We start from the raw sequence: 18,946 nt of genomic DNA on the forward strand, positions 1-18,946 counted from the left end.
AAATGTTTGCTAGTATAATTGCGGTATCAGACAAGCTGTGTTTTTCTAATTGTGTGTTTGTACGTCATGCTCTTTTGTTAAACTCACTTCTGTATACTCTACATCACTTTCTATTTTTATTTATGTTGCATTTCTCCTCTGTGTCTAAAATCAGTCAATTGCATGATACAACACCATGCAAGGGAATTCACATTTAACAAGACTGGTAGGGAGCATTTTAGACTGCAGTGATTTTAAGCTAACAGTGCTGTTAACTCTGCTGTGTCTATCTGAGTTTCTGCAGATTCAGCAAATTTGCATCATGTTTCATGTTGCTTTACATAGAAACTAAGTTATGAAACATTTTAATACAGCGTATATTTTATGACAAGTAAACTGGACACTGACAGCATTGCTAAAATCAATTTAATTGCCACTGCGACCGCAGAAATTACTTTCAACCCCAATATACAATGCACAGCGTTTCCAACTTTAATGACGGCCTAAGGGACAGATCTATCAGGTGGGTCGCGTACAGTGGGGCATGCGCAGTGCAGCACTTCCGGGTCCTAGTCTGTGTGCGCAGTAACAGTTTCCCTGCCGTTAAACATGGCCGTTTTCACTTAGTGGTGGTGCGACAATTCAGTTAAATAACAAACGTCATTCTTATGTATTATTATATGACCCCCCCTTGCCTTTCTCAACCTACAAGAATATCGGCTTTTGTCAAGTATAATGGTGAAAAGAGACAAAAGCGATCGGGGTAAGTTTGAAAATCTGGTCGATAATGACTCAGTGTCTGTTAGCATCCCGGGTCTTGAGAGACTCAAGACCGCATAGTTTACATCGGACTGCTTTCCGGCGACCTTTTATTGTTTTGATTAATAGCTAGATGAAAATGTAGTGGGTCGGAATGCTTTTTTTTTTTTTGGGAAAACTAAAGCCATTTTTGACACACAGTGTGTGAACAGTGATACGTGACATGATGATCATGATGATCATCACACAGACAAATACCGTTACCATCATCAGGATGAGGATTTGCGATGGAATACGGAAACGTAATGAAAAATAGCTGGGATTGAATGTATTAGAATAACGTGATAAGTTTACACACGACAGCTGGGATAGCCACCTGGCTTTCTTCCCCGGGTATTTAATTATTGTCTCAACTTGCGCATCTTTGTGGTACCTATATGGCATGAAGAGAAGGGAATACCTGTGAAGTTCACCCCGTTCAAAATGAATGTAACCCTACCCATTACGTGGTTAATTCATTTATCTTATGGACATATAATAATGCACAAATAACACACACACATCGTCTGAACCGCTTGTCCCATATGGGGTAGCGGGGAACCGGAGCCTAACCCAGCAACACAGGGTGAAAGGCTTGAGGGGGAGGGGACGCACCCGGGATGGGACGCCAGTCCACCGCAAGGCACCCCAAGCGGGACTCGACCCCCAGACCCACCGGAGAGCAGGACCCGGTCCAACCCGCTGCGCCACCGCGTGCCCCTGCACAAATAACAATAATGTACAAATTGTAATTTCGCTGAGATGTACGTCGCTTTGGATAAAAGCATCTGCTAAATGAATAAATGTAAATGTCTCCATCGTCAGACAAGAAGAAACCGAAAAAACGCCCCCATGATGATGAGGAGGAAGAGGAAGAGCCATTGGGAAATGAGTCCCAGGAGGCCATTCCTTCAGCTGCTGGGAAGCAGGTGGATGAAACCAGCACTAAGCTGGACGAGTATGGGGCCAAGGACTACCGCTTGCAGATGCTGCTGAAAAATGACCATGCGTCCCGTCCTCTCTGGGTGGTATGTCAGCATCACTGTATTTTGTCACCAGGGGCAATGTGGTTAGAAACAGAGCCAGCTGTGGTCTGTTTGAGAGAAGCATTTTTAGTTGTCCACATGAAACTAATAAATCCTAAAAAAGCATCAAAAAGGTCAAATAATCTTCCCACTTAAAATCAAGCTTTCTGTTACCCTCCACCAGGCTCCAGATGGTCACATCTTCTTGGAGGCCTTTTCGCCGGTGTATAAGTATGCCCAGGACTTTCTGGTGGCCATTGCAGAGCCCGTCTGCCGACCTGTGCATTTACACGAGTACAAGCTGACTGCCTACTCCCTGTATGCTGCAGTCAGTGTGGGCCTGCAGACCTCAGATATCATAGAGTACCTACAGAAGCTCAGCAAGACCTCTGTGCCTGATGGCATAGTGCAGTTCATCAAGGTGAGGGAACAGGAGGTCAAGCAAAAAACTGATGGGCTCTGAGCTGGTGGCTTGTTGGCGTTTCTTTTCTAAAAGGGACTATTTTATTTCTTAAATGGCTGACTGACACATCTCTCTTTCAGCTCTGTACTGTCAGTTACGGAAAGGTGAAGCTGGTGCTGAAGCATAATAGGTAATTGTGGTTTTCTTAGTCACACACGTAATTATCAGAGTAATACAGCCTTACCGCACATTATGAAGGTTTTTGTTACTGAAAATCCCTTTGTAACGTGAATCAAGGACATATTTACATGTCATTATGGTATCGAGACTAATTGTATTTATCATTAGTCTTGGGGGGTTTTAAAATGTTTTATTCCTAAGCCGCAGAATAGACACACATTTATACTAATATCACCAAATCCCTTTAAAATGCATGCAGATCCTTCAAAAGTTGACATTAGTTGTCCTAACACAACATAACAAAGCAGTTTTCTTTAATTAATTACTGTATAATACTGTACTGTGTGCCTGTCTAACTGTGCTCACCTAGCCCTTTTACAGTTATTACATGCAATACCTAATGCTCACAAAGAAAACATGCATGCAATATTCACTGTTTATATACTAATTCCAAACAAACCAATAAAGCAGAAACAAAGCAGTAAATACACATGAAGTCTTTGAAAACAATGCAGATGAATTTGCACTCACCAAACAAGCTGACATCATTTGGACAGTCCAAACTGTGGCTGTGACTGAGATTATAACAGGTGAAATTAGCAAAAAAAGGGGTAATGGAGGTTGAGAACTTAATGCAGCATGAGCCAAACTAACTGTAAAGAAGACAGCATGGTGGCTCTGGTCTTGCATGGCTCAGCTGCTCATGAGGCACACAAAAAAATCAAATTAGGTCTTCGTAAATTCAAATTCAGCATATTTTTAAAGAGCACTCTTTTTGCACAGCTGTGAAGAAAGGATCAAGAGACATAACAATAATATGAATTTGGCTATACATTAAGTTACTACAAGAACTATACCGGGTATTAAAGCTATAAAGCAAACTAAAGAAATGTCATGTAAGCTGAAGTAGGGGTATTGAGTAAAACTCAGTCGAATTCTCATGACCCTAGTAGGCATATCTCAGGGGTATGAATGTATTAATAATGAATAATAAATATTGTTACTGCAGTTGTTATTATATGAGGAAAAAAGCAAGGGCTTGTGTGTGAGTCCTTTATTTGTACATCATTGCAAAAGATCACTAGTCAGAGCTTGTGTTCTTTCTCTGGGGAAGGTACTTTGTGGAGAGCACCTATCCTGATGTGATCCAGCGCCTCCTACAGGACAGTGTTATCCGCGAGTGTCGTCTTCGTACCACAGAGGGGGGTGACACTGAGCTCATTACAGAGGTCATCTCCAGCAAGTCAGCGGTGTGTTTTTATTAATAATATTTTTAACATTAGTTTAGAGTTTAATTCTTAAAATTGATATTAAACGTTCAGTAGAGCCTCATTATTGAATTGGACAACTATCTGTAGCTCTTTGAAAAATCATTTATGTTATAGCGATGTGAATTTTTTTGCCCCTCCCATTTCAGATCTCTAAGACAACTGCAGATGGCATGGGCCCCTCTACCTCCCAGGTTCAGAACAGTCAGACCTCCAGTGCAGAAGTGCCTGAGGACATCTTCAACTACTACGAACAGTTGGACAAGGAGGAAGATGAAGAGGAAGAGACTCAGGCTGTATCTTTTGAGATTAGACAGGTGAGGTTGTAGAATATTATCAAGACATGTTCCAGGGTAGCTAATGGTTGGTTATAACATAAAACAGCTGGACTTATTTATTTCTCCTTTTCATGTTCTGAATGGCTGTACTTTGTGTACTGCTTGCAGGAGATGATTGAGGAGCTGCAGAAACGCTGCATCCAGCTGGAATACCCATTGCTGGCCGAATACGACTTTCGCAATGATACAGTGAACCCTGACATCAACATGGATCTGAAGCCCACCGCTGTGCTGAGACCCTACCAAGAAAAAAGTCTGCGCAAGATGTTCGGCAATGGAAGAGCACGATCTGGGGTCATCGTGCTGCCCTGTGGTGAGGACTTAGGACAGGGAGCAGTGTTATTAACTGAATGGATTATTTGAACAGGTTATTTGTTTAGGTAGCACTTTTCTCCAAAGTGTACTAATTTAGCCATTTATACAGCTGGGAAATTTTTACTGAACCAGTTCAGGCAAAATAACCTTGATTCAAAACTGGGTTCTTTGAGTACAAGACAGCAGCTTTAACAACTACGCTATCTGTTTCCCAACATGTACTGTGTTAGTGGAATGTGCTTGTGTTTATTAGGTGCGGGAAAGTCTTTGGTGGGAGTGACAGCTGCTTGTACTGTGCGGAAGCGCTGCCTGGTCTTGGGGAATTCATCTGTGTCTGTGGAGCAATGGAAGGCCCAGTTCAAGATGTGGTCCACAATCGATGACAGCCAGATATGCCGGTTCACATCGGACGCCAAGGATAAGCCTATAGGCTGCTCTGTGGCCATCAGCACCTACTCCATGCTGGGCCACACCACCAAGCGGTCCTGGGAGGCCGAGCGTGTCATGGAGTGGATGCGTAACCAAGAGTGGGGGCTTATGATTCTGGATGAGGTTCATACCATTCCTGGTGAGTCTGCCCCCATTTATTCCACATACACTTCTTTCTTCTCCATTTCTGTAGTGTTTTCTTTCTTCTCCCTACCTTCAGCGCGGATGTTCCGGCGGGTGCTGACAATTGTTCAAGCTCACTGCAAACTTGGACTAACAGCCACATTGGTGCGAGAAGATGACAAGATAGTGGACCTAAACTTCCTGATTGGGCCAAAGCTCTACGAGGCCAATTGGATGGAGCTACAGAACAACGGCTACATTGCCAAGGTGCAGTGTGCAGAGGTGCGTACAAGTGCTGGGGAGGTGCTGCATGGCCTCATTTGGTATGTTACCAAAATGCTGATGACTTAGGGTCAAAGCTAAGTTGGTTAAACAGTCATTGTGTACAGCTTTGTAGTACATTTTCTGCCCAAGTAACAATGTTCATAATTTTCCTTTGTCTACACTTTTATTTCCCTCCAACTCTTGTCTTGTAGGTCTGGTGTCCAATGTCACCCGAGTTTTATCGGGAATATGTAGCCATCAAGACGAAGAAACGAATCTTGCTCTACACTATGAACCCCAACAAGTTCCGCGCTTGCCAGTTCCTTATCCGCTTCCACGAACGTCGCAGTGACAAGATTATTGTCTTTGCTGACAATGTCTTTGCACTCAAGGAGTATGCTATTCGCTTGAACAAGTATGTTTCAATATGAGATTGCAGTATGACCCAAGGACAGCGTTAGAGGAACAGAATCAGAAAAATTCACATTGTAATGTCAGAGTTAAAAAGTGTATGTTTTCTTGGACAACTGTGCATATGGTGTGTGGTGTGGTATGATTACCTTTAACCCTCATGGTAATATTTAACCCAGTACCACTTTCCTCTAAAGGCCCTACATCTATGGACCTACCTCCCAGGGAGAACGCATGCAGATTCTGCAGAACTTCAAACATAACCCCAAAATCAACACAATCTTCATCTCCAAGGTAACAGCCTTGCCTCTCTGGCTTCAAGTTCTTACCTGATTACTCTTCTGTTCTTAAAGTTCAGTGTCAACTTGTGTACTCTGCACATCAGGTGGGAGACACATCTTTTGATCTTCCGGAGGCAAACGTCCTGATCCAGATTTCTTCTCATGGTGGATCAAGAAGGCAGGAAGCCCAAAGACTGGGCAGGGTGCTGCGTGCCAAGAAAGGTAACAGTGGTGATTACACCCTCAGAATTGATTGGTCTGGTTATGAGAGCTCCTTTTGCTGATGCTGACAGCTCTTCTTCCTAGGTATGGTAGCAGAGGAGTACAATGCATACTTCTACTCCCTGGTCTCTCAGGACACGCAGGAGATGGCTTACTCTACCAAGAGACAGAGATTTTTGGTTGATCAAGGTTACAGCTTCAAGGTTTGTACATTCAATCCTATCTTTCCTTTCTGCCTTAAATTCTCCCATGTTTTTGTACTGATATAGACAAATGTGAACAGCACCGAGCGCCTTTCCTTCTTGTCATCCAGGTGATCACAAAACTGGCAGGCATGGAGGAGGAGGACCTGATGTTCTCCACTAAGGATGAGCAGCAAGTACTCTTACAGAAGGTGTTGGCAGCTTCCGACTTGGATGCAGAGGAAGAGGTTGTGATTGGGGAATCTAGCGGAAGACCACAGGTGTGCTATCAGCCCCATTTGGTTTATTTTGAATTTTTATACTGTTGAATTATCAAACCTGAACCATTATTCTCTTTGGGTAAAATTGATGTAAATCTTGAATTACTTGCTCTATGTTTCTGAATGAGTTTATGATGCTGCCCCATACTTTGTGTTCTCTGTAACTGGGAGGTCTTAAGATACAAATTTCTTATTGTGACTCTGATCTTTATTTTCTGGAGTCTACCTTTGTACTGGTGCCATTAATGGTTTTTCTTTCCCTTTCTCGTCCTCTAGTTCTCCCGCCGCACAGGCACCATGAGCTCCATGTCTGGAGCTGATGACACTGTCTACATGGAGTACCAGACAGCGCGCAGCAGCAAAACCTCTCTCGCCAAAAACATCCACCCCCTTTTCAAACGTTTCCGGAAATAGACTGCTCCGAAAGAGTGCCTTGGCCAACTGTGTGATTCAAACCTTTCTCCACCAAACAGTTGGGTTTGGACAGCCAAGGGTCTAGTTGAAGGATTTGAGAGCTGTTTTGTGGAGGACCTGATAGTTCTTCTCCCTCACCACCCCCATTGTAGGGATATTTTTTTGTGTGGTGGAATGGGATTGTGATCGGCATTTGTGCTTTCTGACATTTAAGTCTGATGTCAGTCAAACTCTTGCTCTGCAGGTTATTATATGACCAGGATGTGAACATTCAGAGGATGTATAACAGATTTGTCCTCTTGCTGACGTTAAAAATCTTAATGTTTTCCTACACTCTTAAGTTGTGGAAGTAAGTTTTTTTTCCCTTATTTAATTTGCTTTGGCTTGACTTCAATTTAATTGAAGTCCTGCGGTAACTTAGAATTGACTAGGTTTTTCTCATTTATGCACTGCCATGGTTCAGTGCAGTCTGAGGAAATGTCGAGGTTTTACTTGTCAGTTGTTAAACAGAAAAGGTATTAATGTACAGAAATAAATGTATTTGTAACAAAAATCAAGATGTATAAATTGTCCATACACAAACAGATGTTGCTCTGCATTGTCATGCACTGGTTCTGTTTGTCTTTAGTATCTTGCCCTTGTCCTGCTTTATAATTCGTTCTATTTCGTTTCCATTAAAAATTGCATTTTAATTCCAAGTCTTACATGATTCAGATGAGTATGACTTCACCTCGCTTTCACCCTCATGACAGAGACACCTAGTGGCCAGCTCCCTGGCATAACAGTTTTCCAGCGGCAATAGATTTACAGCTTGTTCCAGCTTATAGGATACCTGCTAAACCTTGTTTGTGATCATGTATAAAACACTTTCCCTGCAGGCCTGAGGAAGGGTGCATTTTAAGTGAAAACAGTTCTGTTTTTTGGACTTCCTATTTTCTTAAAAAGTTAGATAAAAGAAAGGTATGTGAAGTGAAACCTTTACGCAAACTCAAGAGACTTATCTAGCTACATGAGAGAAGCCACAATTCACTTAAAGAGACGGTACACCCTAAACATCAAATACTTGGATCTATTCATTATCATTACAGTACTCGTGTTGAATTCTGCTGCTTCTCAATTCAGTTTACTGTGCTACCATCATGTAAATAAGCTTACCCAAACACTGTAATTATTTACTATTAAAGTCATGAACAAAGTAAGGTTGGAAAGTTAAGTACAAGTTAATGATTATTTAAGAAAGGTAAAATAAATTGTCAATTTTTTTTCTGTGGATCAGTACTATTTTTTTAAATATTTTCTGTATTTATTTGTCCCAAGTGACTTTTAAAGTTTATAGAACAAGCAGCCAAAAAGAAAAGCTAAAAAAGTGCGCATGCTTTCACTCATTTAAATTTGTCACCTCAGTTCACAATAATGTTTTAATCTAATAGAAAATTGCCCCACTATACCTTGTTTTTGTAGTACTTTTTTATCCATGTTAGGGTCATATGCTGAATGCTCTGCTGTCTATCCATGCTACTTCTGACTTTTTCAAGTGAAGGTGGTGCAAGAATGATGATTATCAAAATCAACCAGTATTTTTAATTACAATTTAATGAATGTATGGTTTAGACCATTAAACACCTATTGTAACCGATACTATAATTCTATAGTACTGTGTAAAAAAGACATATTTCCGATTATTTGGTAGTCATTCAGGCATTTCAAAAGTAACAAAACAAAAACCACTGTAATTGTTCACTTATCTTGTTAGCTGTGCTGTACTAAATGCCTTATAGTTCATCCACCCATTGTCATTAACTGCTTTCTGGTTAAGGTCATGGTGGTCGAGCCTTTCCAGAAATCACAGTTTTTTTTTGTATTGAGAAACTTCAATTATGTCAAGAACATCCTAAGAAATGCTGCTGATGCCTGATGCATGGCAGAAAAAGGCTTTATATCACTCTGCTTTGGTGCTGCATCATGACAAGGTGCAGATTTTTAGAGAGCCAGAGACACGAGCCGACCTGCACACATAAGTCTTCCACAGTTGCAGATGAAATTATACAAACAGTATATCGCATACAGTTATCATGCAGCTACTGGTGTAATGTAAATGTTAAAAGATTTTTTTAGGAATGCGATTAGGAATTATCTATATTTGGATAAACCTTTACACAGGTACTTGTGTGATTTACATTGGTTGATATTGTAGAAAGAATCTAACTGTATTTTTGAATCACACATCTGCATCTAAGTCTCTGATATAACACACACGCATTGTATTTTATATGAGATGTATGTCGCTTTGGAGAAAAGTATCTGCTAAATGAATAAATGTAAATGTCAGAAACTTGAGAATGATTACACTGCAAGAAATTATTCATTTATACGTTACCAGTAACAGCTTGGCCTAATGCGGGGTCACTGTGGTCCGCAGCCCATCATAAAAACATAGGATGTATGGTAGGGTCCACCTTGGAAGGGGCGCTAGTCCATTGCATGGCAGTACACCCTCATTCACACATACACACAGTAGAGGCAATTTAGAGGCAGCAATGTGTGATTCAAAAGTACAATTCAATGGACGAACAGTTAAGCTCTCCTCAGACATGTTAAAAAAAATCACTAAAGGCAGATAATTAATAGTATCACTGTTGTAAAGGTTAAATTCACAGAGAAAAAAAAAACTAAATGGAGGTTAAAATCAAAGAAGAATGCAAATCAATGTCGTGAAACTTGATAAAAAGCAGCCCTTTAGGACAATAAATAGGCGTAACAAAGTGTAGCTCCATTGATTGATCACATCTTCAGCTCCCACGACGCCAGATAAGTTGTCACGCCACAGGAACAGTGTCGGGTCTTTTGGATGTGATTTTAATAATTAAATATCTCACCTAACTTATACACCGTATTCATTTCAAACACTGATTTTACTGAATTACGTTTAAAAATGACTGAATTGGTACCCGGATGTGTGCAGACACGACGAGTGCTTTAAATTTAAAATGTAAATTTTGAATTGACATTTCGTCCGTCAGCAGCCAGAGATTTTAAATTAAAATTAAAATTAAATTACATTAAAATCTCTGATGCTGACGGACGAAATGTCAATTCAGAGCGCACGTTTGATCACTTTCTTACTGATGTATTTTAAGATCCTCGTCCTAGTCTACGGCACTGATTTTTTGCTCCGTTTCATGACTTCTTAAGTTACATATTTCGAGCCATTTTTAGAGCCTTATGTGACTCTGAACTCCTCCTCTTCCTCCTCCTCCTCCTCCTCCCCGTGTCTCGACCCACGGCTCGTGGGGTTCCGCTGACGTTCCTTTCGCTCGCCTTCACGGGGTCTCGCAACTCCTTTGCGCGACCAGCTCACTGCAGCGCGCACGCTCAGCTCGCGCGGACGGGAGGAATCAATGGGGACGAGCTTTTGGAGGGGCGCGCTTGCGCTCTGCCGCGGGAGGCTGCGAGACGATCCGGTCTGTGGACCTGCGACGCTCCACAGGTACTGCGCGAGACGGGCGCTGCCGGCGCTCGCGGAGGATGCGCTGCGCGTGGCAGCGGCTCGCGCACGGAGCCTAGAGCGGATGCCGGGACCGCGCACCGTTAGCAACCTCGTGGAGTTCTTCTGGCGGGACGGATTCAGTCGGATCCACGAAATACAGGTAGAGTGCAGAGTTACCTCACCTCTCTCTTCAGCTGTCCCACCCACGAACACGTTCTTAATAATAAAGAAATCCATCATGCCAAGCTTAGTTTAATTATTCATTCTATAGTACAGTTTTATGGGGGGTGCGGTGGTGCAGTGGGTTGGACCGGGTCCTGCTCTCCAGTGGGTCTGGGGTTCGAGTTCCGCTTGGGGTGCCTTGCGACGGACTGGCGTCCCGTCCTGGGTGTGTCCCTTATGCCTTGTGTTGCCGGGTAGGCTCCGGTTCCCCGCGACCCCGCATGGGATAAGCGGTTCTGAAAATGTGTGTGTGTGTGTGTGTGTGTGTGTGTGTGTGTGTGTGTGTGTGTGTGTGTGTGTGTGTGTGTGTGTGTAGTACAGTTTTATTGAAACATTTTTTCTCATTTTGTTTGTGTACTGGTAGCCTTATTCTTTTTTTATTTTGTTTCTTTAAATTTGTATGGTTTAGTTGTTAAAGGCTATTGATGTGAGAGGGAAAATTGGCCTCCCAATCTCTTCAACTGTCATACCCTCATTGGGCCGAAGTGTGAAGTGTGTTCACCACATCCAGCCGTTTCCAGCGCTCCTCTTAGAAACCTCATTGTTCACTGAACTGCCGGAAAGTTTATTCCCTTATGGTCATTGAAAATACTACCTGGGTAAAATCAAGCTCAAAACCACGATGCCTGGCAAATTATACCCATAAAAGAGGACTTATTCCGAAGACTGGGAAGAAACCCATCCATTCCTTCACACAGCCATTTACTCAGTTTCATCCAATTACAGTTGTATTGATACAGAACCTGTATTAAAACTCAGGCATAGTAAAACTGGAAAGATCCATTGTGAGATAATGAAATCAGCTTTGACGGGAGTCGGTAGGGATCGTATAACTGTTTACAGGAGGGACAGGCAGGCTCTTGGATCCCCAGATGTTTGTTTTTCTACCATTTGGTTAATGTTTTTGTTTTCCTTTCTTCAGTTACCGGACAGATTAAATCAATGTTATTCTTCAGCATCTTACTTTAGTTTTTTCACTCTATTTGAAATATACTGTATATAGATTCACTGAGTGATTTTTTTATTTCAACAATAACAATAACAACGTATCTTTCACAGCATGGTGTGTGAAGGAATAAATAATCAGCTATCCTCTTTAAATGGCACTGGTGATTTGTATTTTGAAAAATTTCCAGTGTGCCTTTTTTGTTCTGAAAAACACACACACACACACACACACACACACACACAAAATCTGAAACCACTTGCCCCATACGGGGTCGCGGGAAGCCAGAGCCTAACCTGGCAACACAGGGCGAAAGGCTGGAGGGGGAGGGGACACACCCAGGATGGGACGCCAGTCCGTCACAAGGCACCCCAAGCGGAACTTGAACCCCACACCCACCGGAGAGCACCACCGCACCCCCCCATGCTCTAAAAACAGGAATAGGCAATACTGATTATGCCCGGATCACTTAGGTTGGTGAAATGCTGAAGTCTCAAAGACCATCACTTAATATCCCTTTGGTTAATGTTTTGGAGACCAGTAATACCACAGTGCATTTGTCTTGCTTCCAAATAAATCTGACGACCATGTATTCTAGCGCAGATCACATCACAGTCATTGGAGGTAAATAATGAGAACTGGGTCTGGCAGGAAATTGGTATTTGCTCACAGAGGTTTTATACCCAGTAAATAAAGCTGACCTGTCGCAGACAGCAATGATCCTTCACCACACTAGGGGGCTTCGCATGGATGGGCTGAGAGAGTATTGAGTTTCAAAGTGAAATCAATCTGTCATAGGTTTCTCAAAGAACAGGACAAAATTCACTGTTGAAAAACATTAAACATAATATCGTTCTGGAAAATGTGCAGAAAACTTAAATGTCTTTCTCATTTTGCTCTTCCTCTTGCTGTGTAGTATACAGTTTAGATATTTTATACAGATGTAGAGAACTACTCACAATTTGGTGATCATATATCGGACATAATGTATTTCTTAAAAATTGTCCTAGGTGGGCCATGACTCACATGTTTGTGTAGTTCAATAATTCCTTTACAGCATATCAGGCCAAATTGCAGGAGCTGCTATTGGTGTTTTTGTCATTGTTCTCACTTTTGCGTGAAGCTGGAGCACAGTCGCAAGTATGGGAAGATCTTTAAGTCACGGTTCGGACCCCAGCTGGTGGTGTCAATCGCTGATCGAGACATGGTGGCTCAGATCTTGAGGTCAGAGGGTGTGGCCCCCCAGCGAGCAAACATGGAGTCCTGGAAAGAGTATCGTGACTTGAGGAACTGGTCCACAGGGCTCATCTCAGCGTGAGTGTGTACCCCCCTCCCCACCCGTGGTCAACCAGCATTTCTTAGATCCAAGGCTCAAGACATTATTAACTCTCCACTCTGTTCGTAAGTCAGGATACAACCAAAGTTGTTGACTGCAGTGTGAGGAGATTAGGTCAAATGTAATATTCAGTTTGACATATTCCATTGGCTACCTTGAATTTATTTAGCCTTTTTAATGGAAACTTGTTTTCCTGGTTGATGTCTAGTTCTATCGCAGACCGCAAAGACTATAAAACCATGAGGGGACATCCTAGCGACAGTCAGATATGTCAAGAGGCCATGCGACACTTCCGTGACAGCAATAAGGATTACCACCTCAAACCTTTCATTAGATTCAAAGTGGTGCTCTGGAAACCAGCTGAAATGATGTCCCATCCTTCAGGGAGGGGGAGGAATGGCTGCAGATGCGCAGTGTCCTGAGGCAGCTGGTCTTGCATCCACATGATGTGGCCACTTTCTCGGATGACGTCAACTCCATAGTGGCTGACCTTATCAGTCGAGTCTACATCTTGCGGGCAAAGCAGGCAGATCGGCTGACCGTGATCAATGTGAATGACCTCTTCTTCAAATATGCTATGGAAGGTAAACGAAGACCAGAAAATATTTAATATTATATCACATAGTTGGTACTTTAATAAAATTACATCTTGTTCAAAATTTTTGCTGTATATACTACAGGATATTTCACTGCTGAAAGTTAAAAACAAGTACATTTCCAGCAAGGTAATTAAGTTCTTTCTCAGGACTTGAACCAGCAACCTTAGGGGTAAAAGGGATGGTTTGGTTCCTAACCAACTATGTCTTTGACTTCATGTTGTATATGGGGATGGATGATGATGTGATGCAGAGCTAAAGACAGGCCTGTATTCAGCTGCTCTTGTTGGCTCCAGGTGTGTCCACCATTCTCTATGAGTGTCGCTTGGGCTGCCTGGAGGAGAACATTCCACAGCAGAGCCTTGAGTACATTGCTGCCCTCCACCTGATGTTCAGCTCCTTCAAGACCACTATGTACGCTGGTGCCATCCCTAAGTGGCTAAGGCCCATCGTACCCAAGCCGTGGGAGGAGTTCTGCAGATCCTGGGACGGCCTCTTTAGATTCAGTAAGTCACAGGAGGTGGTATCTGTGTCTAGGTGTTTATTTATGTGGTTATGTTGGAACCTGTACATACCTTTACATATGTGGTACCTCCAAACTCACCGTCATTACACTTACACTTTTATGCACATTCTCACTTTTAATTACCTGTGCTCCGTATCAGTCATGTCCTGGCAAGCATTTTGTGTGAAAATTTTATTGAGTAAAAACTCTATAATCCTTTTTTACAGGTGGCCTATAAAATGTAAGATTTAACCCTAATACTTATTATTTTTAAAGCAGTAGGTTTAGTTGTGGGGGGTGCGGTGGTGCAGTGGGTTGGACCGGGTCCTGCTCTCCGGTGGGTCTGGGGTTCGAGTCCCGCTTGGGGTGCCTTGTGACGGACTGGCATCCTGTCCTGGGTGTGTCCCCTCCCCCTCCAGCCTTACACCCTGTGTTGCCAGGTTAGGCTCTGGCTCCCTGCGACCCCAAATGGGACAAGCACTTCAGAAAGTGTGTGTAGGTTCAGTTGTGTCCACATTAAAATGATCCAGATCTCACATAAAGTATTGTAACAGCTAGCCCTTCAGCAGACCATTTAACTTTACGAGTTTTGTAAGGACCTGTCAGAAGCACTATGGCCTAAGTCTGGAGAGAATAATAACCAGGTTAGAAATCTTGGCAACTGTGTCAGAATTAGGTATGAAGTGCCATTTATTTTAAAGGTACAGTTTTGTCACACAAGACATGTGGCCTATATCAGTGTGAAATGAATATTACAATAATGATCACTACTGAAAATATCCAGAACCTTTTGTCTTCAGAAATGCTTGCAATATACTGTAAATAATATATGTAAAAATGGCACCTGTCAGCACAGAGAGAAAGGCTGATTATTGCACTACGCATGGTTTTTATTTCCACAAATCTCATCACTTCTGCTATGCACAGTTCACTAGAAAGCTCTGGCTGAATAATACAACTCGTGTTCTTTTGTAGTGTTGTCACTTTCATAATTTTACAAGGCTAGTTGTGCAGTAGCAATGTACCCTCTTTGGTATTGTTTTAATACAGCACACAATGAAATTACTAAACGTTGTTGGTTTAGTTGTACAGATTATAGCTGTGTCAATTACCTTCCGCTATAGCAATTTTTAAACAGGAAAATGTTTAAATTTAAAATCAGTTGCTGAACCTAAAGACATGGATTGTAATGGAGAGTATGTCTATATATGGGTTAATTCCAGGCACCTCGCTGTTGGTAGCTGGGAGCCGGGGTCAGCGTGTGACCCCAGCCCGAGTCCTCGCTTGTAAGCTACCTCACTGGGTCATTCTGAGTTCACACTCGTAGTCTTCTTGCTGATGAGGGAGAGCTATGAACAGTCATGAAGCTCACGAAACCTGACAGGATCAGTTTTATAGGAAATAGCCACAGTTTCAAATTACGAGACGGTACCAGTTTTATGTGACATGACGCTTTGAAACTTACTTGAACACGGTGGACTTTACATATGCTCTATTCCTAGCGTTCCAGGATTCATAAATTATTGTTATGTGAGAAAAATCCCTTGGCTGTGAAGATTTCTTTGTTGTTCACATCTCTGCTGAAACCAACATAACTATATTTTAGTATCCGAGGCCCTCGATGCTCTACTACATTCCAGATCTACACCTTGATGACAAACAGAACTGCTGTGTTGATAGGCCCTGTGTTCATATGCAGGCCAGATCCACATTGACAGGAAGCTTCTGGAGATCCAAGAGCAGGTGGCAGCAGGGCAGGGGGTGACAGGCAGGCTGCTGACCCACCTGTTAGTATCCAAGGAGTTGACCCTGGAGCAGGTCTATGCCAACATGACGGAGATGTTGCTGGCCGGAGTGGACACGGTGAGAGTGGGTGAAAAGTGAGAAGCGTTGATTTTTGGGAAAAGCAGTGAAAGTTTTGACTGGAGCAGGATACAGACTGTAGAGAGGAAACAGTGGATTGCTTTGGTTCATGGTGCTCATGGTTCAGTGAACCTGGGTTTGAGAATCTCAGCGAGTGGTTGGTGGAGATAGTGCACATTCTTACACTTTCTCAGGGTTTCATTCCTTTAAATGTATTACTTTTGTCAGGCCTGAACAGGGGGGCTTTGTTTGCAGTAAGTTCAGCTGCCATCTGACACTTCTTTGTCCACTGTGACCCTCAGCTGTCATGCAGTGTTGTGTGCTCTCAGATTCATGGGCATCATTGGTGTTGATTTTTCTTTTGTACATCGGTCAAGGGGGCACACTGGATGGGGCTGGTAGAGGGAAGGGGCCCCATGACATCTGGCACCACTGCTGTCGGTTTGAATATTTGGATATTCGGGGTTATTGTGTTAATGTTTGATGAGTTTCTGCATCTGTTAACTCACTGGATGAACTTTCAAGAGAGAGTCTGCTGCTTCATTATCACTTTGTCACTCTGAAGCTGGTAGAGTATATTAAAATTGCACAGATTTTTAAAGAGTTGATTTGGTACTTCACATTGAATATATTCGACAGCCAGCCATCCAGTGTACTTGTTTAGCTGTAATATTTTGATAATATTTGCCTGTGAATTCCTTTGTGGAGTTGGAAACTTCATTGCAACAGTGTTCAAAATTTCAGCTGTCAGAAGTAAATATTCCCTCTAACAAATTCATCAAATCAGCACTTTATCTCACTATTACAATATACAGTATAGTGACAAACATGGCTCTATAAGTATACAGTATATAGATTCATAATGGATTTGATGTAATGTTAACAGTGCAGTTACATGACCTCAGATCACTCCTTCTCTTGGTCCCCATTCAGACTTCCTTCACCCTGTCCTGGATGACCTACCTGCTCGCACGACACCCAGAGGTACAGCAACAGGTTTATGTGGAGGTGGTGAAAAAACTGGGGCATGATCGCGTGCCTGTGGCCGAGGACATTGCACACCTACCCCTTGTCCGAGGGCTGGTGAAAGAGACACTCAGGTACAGCGTTGAATGGCTGAAGAACGATACAGTCACAATAATGGGATGATGCCAAAACCTTCCTCCCCCTTTATGTGGACTGACATTCCAGTGAACTCTCAGTACCACTGTGTCTCTGTGGGAGGTGTTCAGAATCGGAATGATGGGATGTTATCTCGTTTCACCTCCTCGTCACACGTCGCCTTCTTTTTTTCCCCTCTCTCCTGGCAGGCTGTTCCCAGTTCTCCCAGGAAACGGGCGGATTACACAGCAGGATCTTGTTTTAGGAGGGTACTTCATCCCAAAAGGGGTAAGACTCAGTCAGACCAAACTTCTCTACAGAGAATAAATAGAAACTTAACAGAGTTGTAACCTCTGCTGAAAACACATCTGTAGCAAAAGTTAAAATCATAAAGCCTTTCCTGAGTGCTTTTTTTTTTTTTAAGAAAAAAAAACTGTGATACAGTTAATAAGTTATAAGACTGCTATTGTTGTAAGAATTTGCATGTACGGCACAGTGGTGCCACATAGTGGCCAGTCTTAGAACTTTTTGATGATACCTTGCATAAATCCATTTCATTCAGATTAGTTGACTGCTTTCTGCTTAGTTTAACTTGCTGTGAAAACAGAGTAATCACTACGAAGCAAATCTACAAAACTTTCTTAGCTGCTGTGTTTCTATCATGCCATCAGACCCAGTTGGCTATGTGTCACTACACAACCTCTCTGGATGAGGAGAATTTTCCTGGAGCCAAGGAGTTCCGCCCACAACGGTGGGTACGAAAGAATTCCACAGACCGAGTGGACAATTTTGGCTCCATCCCCTTTGGCTACGGTATCCGCAGCTGCGTGGGCCGGAGAATTGCAGAACTTGAGATGCACCTGGCCATCATACAAGTGGGTCTTTTCAAATCTCCTTCTTTGAACCCCGAGTTAGTTTTAATATTGCGCCCGATTAATTTCTCCTGATACATTTTTTCTTTTTTTCACAGTTACTGCAGAAGTTCCGTATTGAGGTGTCCCCTCTCACCCAGACGGTCCGTGCCAAAACTCACGGCTTGCTCAGCCCTGGGGGCCCCATCAACCTCAAGTTTGTAGACAGGCAGTAGACCTTGCTTCTTTAGGAGGTGAGAGGTGTGCTGGCCAAGCTCTGCTCATCTCTCCAGAGTAGCCACATGAGTTCTACCTAGAGCTTTGGTGCTGTGTAAACATTTCAAAGACTTCCTAAATACCTTGAACATGTAGCGTGTAGAGACAATTAACTGCAGGTACAGGCAGACATGAGCTAACATTGTACTTGGTTAAATTGCTATAGATACTATGTTTTGAGTCTCTCTGGGGTAGGTATAAATAGGATGACATTTTAATTTTCAGCACATACAGGCAAATGATGTATGTTTGTACCGAACTAAGATTGTTTAAACATGATTTAGCATAGAAATTAAGATTTTATTTAGTGACAAATGATGGGTCAAACCTTTGGTATGAATGTCATTGACTAAACAATAAATGCAGTGAAAATACTTTCTAATTGTTAGCTGTGTAATGTCTTTCAGTTTTTTTGTGATTCTTTCTGCTGTCTGTGCACTTAATATTCCAGATACCACACAGAAGATACACACACACACACACACACACACACACACACACACACACACACACACACACAGTCTGAGACCACTTGTCCTGAGTGGGGTTGCGGCAAACTGGAGCCTAACCCTGCAACACAGGGTGCAAGGCTGGAGGGGGAGGGGACACACCCAGGATGGCACCCCAAGCAGGACTCGATCCCCAGGCCCTCCATGACCCCGCTCGGGACAAGCGGTTGTTGACGATGGATGGTTATTAAGCTTTGTAGGAAATTTATTAATTAAGAGCATTATTTCTAGAAGCATTCTCACTTTACAGCTTTTTTCCCCAACCAAGTGCCTAAAACTTTTGCACAGTATTGTATGCCATAATACCTTTACATCTAAGGAAAATTGTGGGTACTGCCATT

General features: G+C 42.6%; 2 protein-coding genes across 3 annotated transcripts; both read left to right on the forward strand.

The window, feature by feature from the left end:
* Window positions 1-563: 563 nt before the first annotated feature.
* ercc3 (excision repair cross-complementation group 3) lies at window positions 564-7,701 on the forward strand. 2 transcript variants are annotated; one of them, XM_018729502.1, is made up of 15 exons: window positions 564-742; window positions 1,603-1,805; window positions 1,987-2,223; window positions 2,346-2,395; window positions 3,500-3,635; window positions 3,803-3,970; window positions 4,100-4,304; window positions 4,560-4,874; window positions 4,956-5,140; window positions 5,335-5,537; window positions 5,731-5,827; window positions 5,919-6,036; window positions 6,121-6,239; window positions 6,350-6,499; window positions 6,776-7,700. In XM_018729502.1, the coding sequence occupies exons 1-15, from the start codon at window positions 715-717 to the stop codon at window positions 6,911-6,913; spliced, it is 2,352 nt and encodes a 783-aa protein (XP_018585018.1). In that variant the 5' UTR covers window positions 564-714; the 3' UTR covers window positions 6,914-7,700. The 2 variants fall into 2 exon arrangements, with proteins under 2 accessions (XP_018585018.1, XP_029112948.1); XM_029257115.1 differs by having other exon boundaries at window positions 4,560-5,140; window positions 6,776-7,701.
* A 2,718-nt stretch (window positions 7,702-10,419) lies between these two features.
* cyp27c1 (cytochrome P450, family 27, subfamily C, polypeptide 1) lies at window positions 10,420-18,358 on the forward strand. Its single transcript, XM_018729558.2, has 9 exons — window positions 10,420-10,560; window positions 12,692-12,882; window positions 13,289-13,488; window positions 13,797-14,006; window positions 15,705-15,868; window positions 16,802-16,968; window positions 17,179-17,257; window positions 17,641-17,844; window positions 17,940-18,358. The coding sequence occupies exons 1-9, from the start codon at window positions 10,483-10,485 to the stop codon at window positions 18,054-18,056; spliced, it is 1,410 nt and encodes a 469-aa protein (XP_018585074.1). The 5' UTR covers window positions 10,420-10,482; the 3' UTR covers window positions 18,057-18,358.
* The last annotated feature ends 588 nt before the right edge of the window (window positions 18,359-18,946 follow it).

The sequence above is a fragment of the Scleropages formosus genome, chromosome 12 (assembly GCF_900964775.1).
Source record: "Scleropages formosus chromosome 12, fSclFor1.1, whole genome shotgun sequence".
Classification (NCBI taxonomy): domain Eukaryota; kingdom Metazoa; phylum Chordata; class Actinopteri; order Osteoglossiformes; family Osteoglossidae; genus Scleropages; species Scleropages formosus.

Excerpts from the sequence above, each read along its gene's own strand:
- ercc3 (XM_029257115.1), top strand. The coding sequence starts at position 715 with ATGGTGAAAAGAGACAAAAGCGATCGGG. Across the intron at positions 2,224-2,345 it reads GCATAGTGCAGTTCATCAAG|CTCTGTACTGTCAGTTACGG; the intron begins GTGAGGGAACAG and ends TCTCTCTTTCAG. Across the intron at positions 4,305-4,559 it reads GGTCATCGTGCTGCCCTGTG|GTGCGGGAAAGTCTTTGGTG; the intron begins GTGAGGACTTAG and ends TGTGTTTATTAG.
- cyp27c1 (XM_018729558.2), top strand. The coding sequence starts at position 10,483 with ATGCCGGGACCGCGCACCGTTAGCAACCTCGTGGAGTTCTTCTGGCGG. Across the intron at positions 10,561-12,691 it reads GTCGGATCCACGAAATACAG|CTGGAGCACAGTCGCAAGTA; the intron begins GTAGAGTGCAGA and ends TTTTGCGTGAAG. Across the intron at positions 15,869-16,801 it reads TGCTGGCCGGAGTGGACACG|ACTTCCTTCACCCTGTCCTG; the intron begins GTGAGAGTGGGT and ends GTCCCCATTCAG.